Source organism: Limulus polyphemus, unplaced genomic scaffold, assembly GCF_000517525.1.
Source record: "Limulus polyphemus unplaced genomic scaffold, Limulus_polyphemus-2.1.2 Scaffold534, whole genome shotgun sequence".
In the NCBI taxonomy this organism is placed as follows: domain Eukaryota; kingdom Metazoa; phylum Arthropoda; class Merostomata; order Xiphosura; family Limulidae; genus Limulus; species Limulus polyphemus.
Window position 1 is genome coordinate 94,738 of NW_013666144.1, and position 13,762 is coordinate 108,499.

General features: G+C 34.9%; 1 protein-coding gene across 3 annotated transcripts in view; it reads left to right on the plus strand.

The window, feature by feature from the left end:
- LOC106458929 (delta-1-pyrroline-5-carboxylate synthase-like) overlaps window positions 1–13,762 on the plus strand; it is a 65,195-nt gene that overhangs the window by 19,248 nt on the left and 32,185 nt on the right. The window contains exons 3-4 of one of the 3 annotated variants that reach the window (XM_013918497.2): window positions 3,677–4,245; window positions 10,321–10,464. In XM_013918497.2, the coding sequence (XP_013773951.1) occupies window positions 3,823–4,245; window positions 10,321–10,464 (567 nt within the window). In that variant the 5' untranslated portion in view covers window positions 3,677–3,822. Of the gene's footprint in view, window positions 1–3,676; window positions 4,246–10,320; window positions 10,465–10,817; window positions 10,843–13,762 lie in introns of those variants that run through there. The other 2 variants (XM_022385305.1, XM_022385306.1) reach the window with 2 other exon arrangements.

Here is a 13,762-nt window from a genome sequence, read left to right on the forward strand (position 1 = left end):
TAAACTAATTTTATTTAAGAAAGGACTTGTATCGCAGGAAAATTAACAAACGAACATACAGAGACGTAAAAATATTTATCCCACATAACATAAAATAGAAAGTTGCTGATTACATTTACTTTCTATTTGTTTATTTTCTGTTATGGGGTATTTTTATTTTGTTGTATTTGTTCGTGAGTTTTTCAGCTTTTAATTCATTTGCTGTTCAGAGAGAAATTATTGTCCTTACTTTCATTTGCCGTTTGGTGTCACGTTGATCGTATTCCAAAACCTTTCTGTTAAATTTCTATCGCTTAAAAGCGACATTTCATTGAAACTCTAAACAAAAACAGTTCATTTACTAATATAATCTGACACAGTGGAGAGTACTCTGGAAGGACAGCAGTTAAGTCTACGGACTTACAGTAATAAAATCCGGGGTTCGATTTCTCGCAATGGATACAGCAGATAGCACAATCTGGCTTTATTCTAATACAAACAAACACGGTGGATAAATAAGATTCTATGTATCATATTAAGGAACACGAATCTGGGCCAACTTTTATTTTTCGATAAACGCCTGCTAACAGTGTAGAACGAGAAAAATAGCGATATTTCCAAACTATATTTAAAGAACGTTTTTTTTTTTTTTATAACTGGGAAGGGTTATGTGCTTGTGAAACAAGAGTTATGTGAAACAGTAGTGGTTGTATCTAATTAAGAACCTTAAAACATTCTCTGATATTTGAGCCAGTAATGGGCACTTTTGAAATATTATATTTCACATCAAATTGCACTGTAAAATTGCTATAGGATTTTCACATATATCTTTTTTTCATTCACTCTATTAGAAGTCACAAGTAACTCAACTTCCCGCTTATATACACATTCATTTACATATGTAGATATACGTAAGTGTGCATGTTAATACCAGCCTGTTGTATATTTGTTAGCCTTGGCTACTTTTCTAAAAAGTTCATATTAGCATGTTGCGTGTTTATATTGGCAATGTTTCAAAAATTTAATGTCAACCTGTTGTTTATTTGTTTATCTTGGTGTATTTTTCTAAAAACTGATGCCAGTTTGTGTGCATTTGTTGTTCTTGGTGACTTTCTTTCAAAACTTAATGTCAGCCTCTTGCGTGTTTCTCTTGATGACTGGAGAAATAGAAAGTAACCCACGAGAAATGTCCATGTTTTGTAACATTCAGATGCAACTTCTTGTTTCTATCATAGTCAGTGACTGCAGTCGAAAATCATTTAATATATAAACTCATCACGGAGAATACGTGTAATTAATGCAGTTACTTCCACTATATAAGTATACACATAACCTCAAAATTAACCAGGTTATATTCGTAATACAAAGAAACGAGAGAAGATAACTGCTTTACTCTGCTATTGCCCTCTGAAGCTAAAGCAATATGTTCTTACTGAAATTTCACAAGCGTACAGTCTAACAAAGGTCTCTTTGACCTAGGTGTCATCACGTGAGCAGCAGTCGTCAAAAGGTTATTGACACTCATGATGTAGTCCTTTACATGAAACATAAAGTACTACTACATATCTACATCAAGTATACACCATAGAACGGCTGTAAGTGTTTGAGCGTTTCCAAAATGTGTTATGACTCTGATAGCCTACGATACATAATGAGAGCAAAAGTTTCTGAAAGGCGAGTACATTTTTGTTATGCCCCTTGATATGTATTTGTTTTTACGCTTATTCTTGTCACCATCACCATTTTTTACAAAATGTTAAGAAGCAAAAATGTTGAAGACTGTACATTTTGGAATTGCTTGGCAAATAAAAATTGATATTTGCTGAACTTTTTTAGTTACATTACAGGATCATTAAAGGGTTTATAAAATGGTAGTGAGGACCAGTTATGTGCCCCAGATGTAATAAAGCTCATGATTCTTTGTAAAATGGTAGTTTGAAAAAGTGTCCGAACTTAATAGTAAAGATTACAAAAACAGGGTTGAAAATATGATGTCAAATAGAAAAAGAAAGGAACATTTGGAAAAGAACATTCCACGTGCTATTGTAATTTTGCACACGTATTACTTGAATTAGATTATCAATACAATTTATATGAACTTAGATAATTAATTTACCAGAGTTTTTATAATGTGCTTAAAATCGCTAATAGCTTCGTAAATTTCTGAACCCCTTAACTTCTTCATGCTACTGCTGCCAGACAAATAGAATTTGTTTGTATTATAAGACCTATGTCAACTTTCACTAGTTTTATTGTTTTACGAAGCTTCAGGAGTTTTTTTTTTTACCAGCACCCTTTAGGCTACTACTGTCAAACAACATATCAGTTGAAATGAAAGAGCAAGTAATGCTTCTGAGTGTTACAGCTACGTTTGTAAAGTTTATATTAGAATCTTTTTATTATGAACGTATTACATATTCACGTGGAGCAATATTATTCGAGCGTTACATTTTCTCATTACTAAATAGGAAGTTCGCTCTCGGCAAGAAGTTACATTTTATTTAGTAATTTCACAGTTTAAAGACAGTTTTTGTTTCTAATAATGCTAATGGTTTAGATGAAGCACTCTAAATGATATGTTACTGTTTTTGAAAGTCAGCTTAAAGAGTAGTGAGGTTATGGGGCTTGTCTTTTCTGTGTCTCATGGGACGCTCCAAAACATCATAAAGTTGTTCAGTTGAACTTAGGCTAGGACAAAAAGCAAGTTCTGGACATCATTTGTTCCAATACAGAATATTCAAGTTTTCTTCACGTTAGTTTTGAAGCTCAAGATAACATAAAAGTTGACGTCTTGCAATCACTGTTTAGATTTGATGTAATTTCATTATGTTTCAAAGTTTGCATAGGCGAAAAATAATTAATTATTTGTGGCCAAGGAACCTTCACATTCCATTTCTTAGGTATCTTGCATTTGAATGTAAGTAGCTATGCTAGAATATCGTAGATACTCAGTTCACCATTGCTGTATCCAATAATTATTCCATTTTTAAGGTCCGTGAACTTTTCCCCTTGTGACATTTGCAATTGAACTAGTTTCCAGTGAGACAGTTATTGACCATTTTAGAAAATACATAGCACTATGTAATGGGGATAGGACATTATTATTATCTGGGATTGTGCGTTCATTACGTTTTGGTAATATAGCATATTTTGGGTTTAGTTATAATTTGTCGAGAGAGAAGTATCGTAGTTGATAAGAAAACTTACCTTTGCTTCAGATTTTCATTTTGTAAGTTTGGTTAGACTTGAAATTACTTTGCTATATCTAAATCAGACTGTTTTTAAACTGCACCCATTCCCTTTTCGAAATAGCAGCAAAACTTATGGCTTTACACATCATTTAGTACACATAAGTTTCAGGTTTTCAAATTCATCAACTAACTACAAATTACAATAAAAACTATAACAATAATTATATTTAGTATCATATATTGCCTATCATAGCAGAGCCTGAAAGTCTTTTAAGTAATAAGGTTTCTTTTTATATTGTAAACAAACAAAAACAATCTCGATATTGCGCAGGAATGTCTAAAATATATATTTTCTTCATTTAGCAGTTAGGTGACGTATTTTTCAGACTAGTTAGGTTGGTGAGTGGTTTTGCGGTTCAAAAATAATGTATGTTTTTTTATATGGATGTTTTTGGTTGTGTACGCACGTATATTTCGTTTTATAAAAATCTTATTATTTTCGACAGGTCTTTCAACACGTTTAGGTTGTTTTGAAGCCAAACTTGCCTGCAACAATTTTTTCCATCAGAATTTTCATCCCGAAGTTCGGTGTAACAGAAAAAAAAAAAATTAAGTCTGTAACTCAAACAGACCAGAACAGCTATCAATCACCATGACAAGTTCCATGAAGCCCGTTCTTACAAGTGACGTCAGAGTGTCCTTGGGTTACAAAGTTAAATTGGTAATGGAAACACATGGTGTTCATTTTCCCTTTAACCCATACAAACAACATAAAATGATGAATAAGCTCCGGATATTCAACAGGCCCATCCTGACACGTGCAGAAGTAGACATGTCGTTTCATTTGCTAAACAGGGCAGGTCTTCGCTTTGTACAAGGAGGAAAGAAAGGCTTAACTTCCATCCGAGAAAATATTTCAAGAGATTTGCTATCAAACCCTGTTCGGAACGCATATTCATATCGAAGAGAACTTCAAGATGCCAAACGAATTGTTATTAAGGTTGGATCGGCTGTAATTGCTAGAAATGATAAAACTGGATTAGCCCTTGGAAGACTTGCATCAATAATCGAACAGGTAACGATTATTCTGAGCATATTTTATTATTCAATTTTTTATATTTTTACCATCATTAATCTTAACTTTACACTCTACGATATGTAATAATTTCCTGAAAGGGAACCTGAATATATGTTTCTTCATATTCATGATTCTTAGTAAAGTATTTGCTGAGCATCGTAATATATATAATTAAACTAAATCAAACAGTTATCTTTCTGGGACAAACGGGACAGGATTAGATTACCATAAAGCACCTTTTTATATCAAGTTATAACAGAAACTGCTAAACTTCCTTTGATGAAACTATTTCATTGAATTAACTGTGTAGATATTTTCTAATTATGTAATTCTTAAAAATTATCTCATGAATCATTACAACATTTTTATGTTACAATAATGGTAAAAACGTGCTTTATGTGGGCTTTTACTACTCCTTCTGTTACATAACATAATCACATTATAATTGTCGTTCACATTTCCTGTCGCCTTCCTCTTTGGGAAAAATGTTTTATTATAGTTTCTATTTCTCATTCCGATATAAATTTTTATAAAGCCAAAAAGCGCTGGTTTGATAAATATTGAGTTCCGGATTTTAATAGTGATAGTTTCATTTCAATTTATTATTCTGTTCAAAGACACGTTTTCAAATTTTGTCTCGTTAACTTCATAAAACAACAAAAGATGGTTATAAAGTCACGTTGGGTATTTGTAACAGTCTGCATTATGAGTCTTGTAACATGCAGTCAAAGTATTTTGCTCACATATCAACAGTTGATAAGCGTGTTCACCACCAAATCATACCAAGCAGCTTCGCTTGATTATTTAATTGAACTTCTACGTAATAGCTCAAAAACGTAAAAGGTGAAAGCCGCTTATAATTTTTGATCTTTAAACTATCGATACTTATATTGATCTTGAAACTATCCTTACTTATATTGATCTTGAAACTATCCTTACTTATATTGATCTTGAAACTATCCTTACTTATATTGATCTTGAAACTATCGATACTTATATTGATCTTGAAACTATCCTTACTTATATTGATCTTGAAACTATCGATACTTATATTGATCTTGAAACTATCCTTACTTATATTGATCTTGAAACTATCCTTACGTATATTGATCTTGAAACTATCCTTACTTATATTGATCTTGAACTATCCTTACTTATATTGATCTTGAAACTATCCTTACTTATATTGATCTTGAAACTATCCTTAGTTATATTGATCTTGAAACTATCCTTACTTATATTGATCTTCAACTGTTCTAATTTGTTTATTTTACGTAAGCGTATTTTGTATTTCCTATAAAGAACATTTTCTGTGAGAAATAAAAAAGATAGGCGGGTAAAGCTTTTTCAGTTACTCTTTTAGATATGTTAAAACATACTTTTTCAGTACTATATTACTTGTATTAAGCTATATTTGTTTAACATTCTCTTAAACTTTCTAAGACTTTTTATTCTATAATTTATTTCCAACTAAAATGACAATATTGTTAATAGCCATGGTATTCAGATGATGAATCAATGTTAATTTGATAGCAATAACTTCATTGTCAGTAGTTATTGATAACAATAAGTGGTTGGTTGATAGTGTTACTGCAGCTGCTCCTCAAAACAGTTTTTACTGTTCAGATATAAGTTTGTTCATAAGTGTTAGACTTGTTTGTCACTAACTGATGCTTCATCTCAGTCTCTCTCTGTTTCTTGGTAAAACCCATTTTTGAAGGTTCCATTGTAGACAATAGGCTTCAGTCTCACATGCTTTACACACAATTCCATGCATTACGTGATTACTGAGGCTCGTAGTACGACAGATTAAGCCATTCAAGCATGAAATATGATCCAGCCCAACTGAATCCAAGAGTCTATAATGACACTCAGCCATACCACAACCAAATCCAGCTGCGTATTGGAATTGGTTCTCTTTAGAGGCTATGTCATAACCTATTTTTATAGCTGCTTTTCTCATCAGTTACCATGCAAATTCATGTGCATCAGCATTTATGGTTTGTAGCTCTTCCGTACGTTACTTTGAACACTCAGAAGTGTCTCAAGAAAAATCATACATTAAATCAACAGGGGTAAAGCTTCTTGATTATGCATTAATTACATTAATATGTTTGTGGAACATCCAGTCGACTACTGATCTCTAGCTATATACACTAAGACAAGTGGTGATATTAGTCAGTCAATCTGAACAGGTCATTCATTCGGGCTATCTGATTGAGAACGATATGATGAAGCACGAGACTTAACCAGCAAATCCCAGCAAATATATTTCCCACCAGATATATTGAGCTGCAGATGAGTGGTTGTGCTTCAACCCATGTGTAAATTAATTAGTTATGACGAATACAAATTGTTGTTGTTGTTTTTTCAGTGCATTGCTACACAATGGGCTATCGAATCCCGAACCTTTCCGTTGTAAGACTGTAAGATTACCGCTGATTTACTGGGGGAATTTAGAAACTCGTATGACCATAACTATAGCAGTTTGTTGCATGTGATAACTAATAATACTCTGGTATAAGTATACTTGGCCAGGCTGGCATTTGATCTGAGTATCATGCTCAGTATGATGTTTACATCATTCAGAATATCTATGGCAATAAAGCCAATCATTTCTACAAGCTGACTATATGTATATATAAGTGGTATAATGTAATACATAGAGAGTTCCCTAACTCAGAAACCTCTGGATCACAAGATGCAGTATAGCACACGCACAACACTCTGTGGACCATAGCAGCAATGGAGTATTTCCTTTCATACTTCTAATTATTCATATACTTCTCTGACGTTATGACCTTCCTTGCAATGTTCATACAATGAGTGGATTATGGTTGTATTTGATCTATAGGAATTAATGAACAAGCTTTATAAAAATCTTTTTATTTTTCTTCCTGAAGATGCTTATTAGCAAGTTATTGACAACGTTCTATCTGCTGCTAAAGCAAACTATTAATGCAGTGAATATATTCTTATAGCAAACAGTAGTGATTTATAGCAGAAGTACTTGTCAAATATTACAAATGGTTGTGATTCATTCTTCATTATGAAATTATTAAGTTTGATAGAAGTTAGCATTTGACTGGCTTGTGATATATTACTTTTACATGCTTGAAAGAGTACAGTTCCCATTCCATAGTATCTAATATAAATTACTAGTTTTAACCATGGTTAAGCTAACACTAAGTTTCACTAAACCTTCCCTTAATTTTTATAAAATACATGTGTTGGTTTAACTCTAGTTGATTTGGTTAACACATTATTCTTATTAACAACGTGTTTGAGAAATTATATTTACGTTTTTATTAACACTCAATTTTCTGACCTATTTTTCTATATTATCTATATTTTTGCACTAACTTAACGTACTTGGTTGAACTATACTATCGACATCTGTGTAATGCCTGTCTGTAGTTAAGCACAAAGCTACACAATGGGCTATCTGTGCTTTACCCACCACGGATATCGAAACCCGGTTTCCAGCGTTCAAGTCCGCAGACATGCCGTTGTACCAATAGGGGGCCTGTGTAATGCAAACTTCATTTCCAAATGGCATCACTGACTCCCGAGTGCTGAAAGCAATCTTAACTCTGCTTTTATTATTAGGTTCAACTTGTGAATAGGTAAAATGTCGTGTCCTAATCCAGCATGAGCTTTCCAAAGTAATTACATATTCATTTGGATAAAGGACTGGAAATGTGTTGATTTATATTTCCATATTTACCTCTTTATTTCACTATTAATAGGGAAAATGATATACTTTCTAATGACTGTATAATAATAATTACACCTTTGAGTATCCACTCAATATCATAACTTGGTAAATATTTCGTACTTTATGGAAGCCTTCATGGCAGTTTGATAGATAGCAATATTTAACGTCTATATATGATATTCCGACTAGGTGTGGCCCTGAGATTAGTATGCCCGAATTGTGAATCCTAGGGTTCATGCTTAGTGATTAATTGCTGTGAATGCCTATATGAGTTGTGACCAAATATTTCTATTTGATCAAATAAGAGTAGATTCATGCTTTATGGCGGGTGATGTCGACTAATTTTATTCCCTGTAGTGTAATAGTTTAAAATTAGGCACGGATAAGTGCAGATAGCAGTTTGTATAGCTTTGTGTAAAAATAGTAAACAAACGAACTGTAAGACGAGTTTACCCAGTTAGCAATCTCGTTCTACGAAAGTATTAGCATATTTTTTCCTGTATCTTGCTGAAACCTCTGTATTGATTTATATCAAGATTGTTGGTATCATCTTCGACCTGTGACTAAAATTTATAGAAACTGAAGTTACAGCCTCAAAGTTAACATAAATAAAATCTCTGGAAGTTGGAGTATCAGTTTCACAGTTCACATAACTAAAATCTCTGGAAGCTGGAGTTTCATTCTCACAGTTAACATAGCTAAAATATCTGGAAGCTGGAGTTTCAGTCTCACAGTTAACGTAACTAAAATCTCTGGAAGTTGGAGTTTCAGTCTGACAGTTAACATAACTAAAATATCTAGAAGCTGGAGTTTCATTCTCACAGTTAACATAACTAAAATATCTGGAAGCTGGAGTTTCAGTCTCACAGTTAACATTACTAAAATCTCTGGAAGTTGGAGTTTCAGTCTGACAGTTAACATAACTAAAATATCTGGAAGCTGGAGTGTCAGTCTCACAGTTAACATAACTAAAATCTCTGGAAGCTGGAGTTTCAGTCTAACAGTTAACATAACTAAAATATCTGGAAGCTGGAGTTTCAGTCTCACAGTTAACATAACTAAAATCTCTGGAAGCTGGAGTTTCAGTCTAACAGTTAACATAACTAAAATATCTGGAAGCTGGAGTTTCAGTCTCACAGTTAACATAACTAAAATCTCTGGAAGCTGGAGTTTCATTCTCACAATTAACATAACTAAAATCTCTAGAAGCTGGAGTTTCAGTCTCACAGATAACTAAAATCTTGGAAGCTAGAGTTTCAGTCTCATAGTTGACATAACTAAAATCTCTGGAAGTTGACTTACAGTTAACATAACTAAAATCTCTAGAAGCTGGAGTTTCAGTCTTACAGTTGACATAACCAAAGTAGCCGCAAAGTTAGTTTCAGCATCCATTCCTCTTATATCTCGCTCAAATTTAAACCAGTTAGAAATTTTATACTTATTTGCCCATTCGTACGTAATTAGATAATTATAATCCTAGAAAGTGCAGGTTTGTAACTGAACAACAAACAGTGTACGTAATGCATAGTTTCCATCATTTGCGAGCATTTGCATATAAAATTTGTTATTAATATTCCTCTAACCATTATCCGTGCATTGAAGAATAGACACTTTCTTTCTCTAATTGCACTTTACCAGAAAATTATTTCTGACTTTTATTTTACTTTTTATTTGGATGTCAGTTGATGGTGTGGCTACAGAGCTTCATTCAATCCAAATACTGCTAATAAGTGTATGAGTGTAGAGGTATGACTCCTTATATCACCATTAATTGAATAGCTACACAATGGGCTATCTGTGCTTTGCCCACCAAATGTATCAAAACCTGGTTTCTAGCGTTGTAAGTTCGCAGACATGCCGCTGTACCAGTAGGGGCTGAAACGCAAGATTTTGGCTCTTGATGAGACGTGCCATACTCTACTACTCTAACTAACATCCTTTTCGTTTCAAAGCACTCGAGGATCTATACATCTCAAGTGGATGAGCATGTGCTGATCTCTCTTTTAAATAGATAAACCGTGCAGTACTTGTCTAGGGGGTATGGTAAGCACAAGTTCTCATCCCAACTACAGATGTTAGATAATATCTCAAATCAAATAAAGAAAAGAGCCGACTTTCTTGCGTTGTAATCCTACAGTAATTGGAAAAATATCTTACGTACGAAAAACAGAGCTTTTGTATTTTCACCTTTTCTTCTCTGTTGCTAATATCAATCTCTTTGCGTAGAAGAATTAAAAACTTTATTTACATCATATACAATAAATATTCTAAAGGCCAAGTTTTGTTTATGCTATACAGAATATATTGTTTTACAGCCTTTTATTAACCTTTAATGTAACACATATTTCGTACAGGTCACCCAACTTCAAAATCAAGGGAAAGAAGTGCTTATTGTTACGAGTGGAGCAGTTGCTTTAGGTAAGAAGAAACTACGGGCTGAGGCACGGATGTCCATGTCAATGAGGGAGACACTATCTCCAAAGGAACATCTCAGCTTGGTATGTCTTATGTCTTTTTTTACGTATCCATCTGCTAACTATTAAAATGATTTATGTTAATAAGATATGGAACTGTGCATACTAAAGTAGTTTAGCAAATGTAATATCTGAGGTATTATCACGTTTTTTTTTCTCAAATATCAATTTTTTCGAATTTCTTTAATCGAACTTAAGTATAAAGGTTTCAAAAAATGATTTTTCAAACTTTCTCCATCTCGAAGTCCATTTCAGTTTGATGATTTTTTTAGATCCGCACATGTACGACTTATCACTTGGGTATATTCAAATCATTTAGAAGTTCAAAAACATTCTTTTTCAGATTTGTGTCGAGTTCTTTTATTGCTGTTCCACGCCTTAGCTACAACAACATTTATATTAGTAGGTTCAACTATCTTTATAACTACGACAATATTTATATTAGTAGGTTCAACTATCTTTATAACTACGACAATATTTATATTAGTAGGTTCAACTATCTTTATAACTACAACAATATTTATATTAGTAGGTTCAACTATCTTTAAACTACGACAATATTTATATTAGTAGGTTCAATTACCTCTATTCTCATTTTTGGGCCCGTTTCGATCTGCTTGCAGACATTTCGTCAGGTTCTGCATCAGCAGATTGAAACATTATCTTCGAAGAAATTCTGCTGATGGATGAAACTCGTTGTTTTTTCCAAGACTATTAATATTTCTCCAATTAAAACATCGTTCAAAAATAAAACTATTATAAACGTGCTTATAATAGTTTATAAAAGTTTTAAGTCAGTTTAATTGGTATGGAGACAGAATGTCTTAAGATCTGATGATCTTCCCATCTGTTACACTTTCAGGTGATATAGTTTTATCAAATATCAGGTATGTGTATTAAGTAAAGTTTAATCTACAGATTGTTGGTTGGCTGGTTGGTGTCTTATGGCGCAAAGCAAATGCACTATCTGCGCCAAACATCCGGTAAAAACAGTGAAAGTAAAATTTTATAAATTGTAAAAATAAATCGAGTTAATAGTTAAACAAAATTCGAAAATCAGGTAAAAACATTTAAATAGAATTAAAAAGCTCTAAATCCCGCAAAAAGCTAAAAACACGGTCAAGCTGGACAGTGTCATCATTGCGAATGACACCGTCCAACGTCTCCCAGGATTAAAAAGGAAGATGACAACTGTTCAACGAGAGCATCAAGGTCTGATTGATCGCAAGTCTCTCCAGAAGACAGGTAGAGAGAACAGACAGTGATGGTGCGACCCAAGAAAACACGGATGGCTATGACCTCCAAGGATGTATCGAGTGACACAGACAAGGTGGGCACGTCCTGGTCAACCAGCAGTGCCACCCCTCCATGCACTAGTCCATCACACAGCCTGTTATGCCGGTATAACTAAAACTACCAAAAGGTGACTGTATCAGCAGGTTTCAGAAATGTTTCCTGTAAGGAATCGATCAAGTCCTTCATGTCATTTAGTTTAGAACAAAAATCTCGACAGTTCCACTGTATCAAAATGGCCATTTTTACGTAGGTGGAAGAGAACTTGGCGTTTTTCTTTACTAGAAGGAGGTCTGTCGACCTCCATGGATCCTGCTCTTGTTCGAGTGGGCAGATCTCTTTCATTAGACTGAGATTCCAGCGACTAAACGCGTGAACGAATAATCGTTCTGCATCTCGGGGCCAAAGAAAATGGACCTGAGTGGACACTGGAGCCGGAGCCAAAGGAGATGGACCCGGGCAGTCACTGGAAGGAACGCTGGGGACAGAAATATGAGTAAACGTTGACTTGTCAACTCCTTTATCCATTGAAGGCAAAAGACCCGTCACATGATGTGAAAAAGACCTTGAAGGAGGCACGAAAGGTTCGTCTGCAGTCCCACCATAGCAGTGGAGCGTAGTGCAATGTCATATATCCGAGATGGAGTAGGGGACAATAACTTCCGAGCCTCGGAGTAAGAAATGTTGTTAACAGTCTTTAAATGCGATACCTCTTTCTGTTCCATCCACCTGGGGCAAGATCAATAGCAGAGGGGTGGAAATCATTACCATTAACACAGTATGGGACCAGTTCACATTCGTAGGCGTTGTGGTCTTTGCCACCACAACGAGCACATGTCACAGAACCACGACAAGATGTCTGCGATTGACCAAACTGCTGACACTGGAAACATCGGAGAGGGTTGGGAATATATGGACGTACCTTACAGTTCAACTTACCTGCCTTGACAGCGGCAGGTGGATGTGGCGATGTAAACGTCAAAATGAGAATATTGGTAGGCAGCATAATTTTGGCTTTACGAGAGGAGATATGTCGCAATGCAGAAACTCCTTGGTTGGAGAAACCAGCGAGGATCTCCAAATCGGGGATGTTCTTCAAATCCCTCTTAACAATAACTCCTTGAGAGGAATTTAAAGTAGCATGGGAAGTAACCTTGATGGGTACATCCCCAATGTTTTCAAATTCAATAGTTGGTCACTGTGTTTTGATGTTGATGTTTCCATCAAGATGTCCCCAGAACGTAGCTTCTTAACTGACTTTGGAGAGCCAGCAAGCCCTCTAATCCCTTCTGAATAAAAAAGGGAGACATTTGCACTAAAGGTTTATCAGACAAGGAATGCAAGATAAGGAAACATACAGAATGTACAACTCAGGTACAGAATAGGGTGGATACTGCTGTGTGGAGTCTTCTAGGCGTGGTCGTTTACCAATGATGGAGTTTTTACCATTTTATATTTTGAGGATTTGAGGGATCCATAATAAAAAGATAAAAATTCAATTCCTACTGACCCCCACCCACAATGAGGTCCTACGAGGGGACACACTACAATGCCAAACAAGGACATTGCAGCAACGACAGGGTTTCGTGAGCACTATACCCAAACACCAGCATCAGACACAATGTCCACAACACCCGGTGAGAATGCCCAACACAGGTACTCAGTTGACCCTAGCCCAAAAGGCCAACCGACTGACCCTGGGGGAGTCATCCCAAGGCCACCCGTCTATAGGAATTCAAGGCCAAGGTAATGTTTTGCAATGCCCCAGACACCACTCATCCACCTAGATCCACTACTTTCCTTCACGGGTTGCCAAGCACGGCAAACACGTGGGTGAATGTTCAGATCCTCCCAGAGGAGGTAACTTAAAATACAGAACCTTTCCTGGGAGGTCCCCACACCACGTATAGAAATCTATCTCGAGGGGTCTACAGATCGAAAGAGCCTTAATGCTATAATAACAGGGCTGCTTTTCATCCACTATGTGAAATCAAACTTTGTTTGATGTATATATATATATATATATATA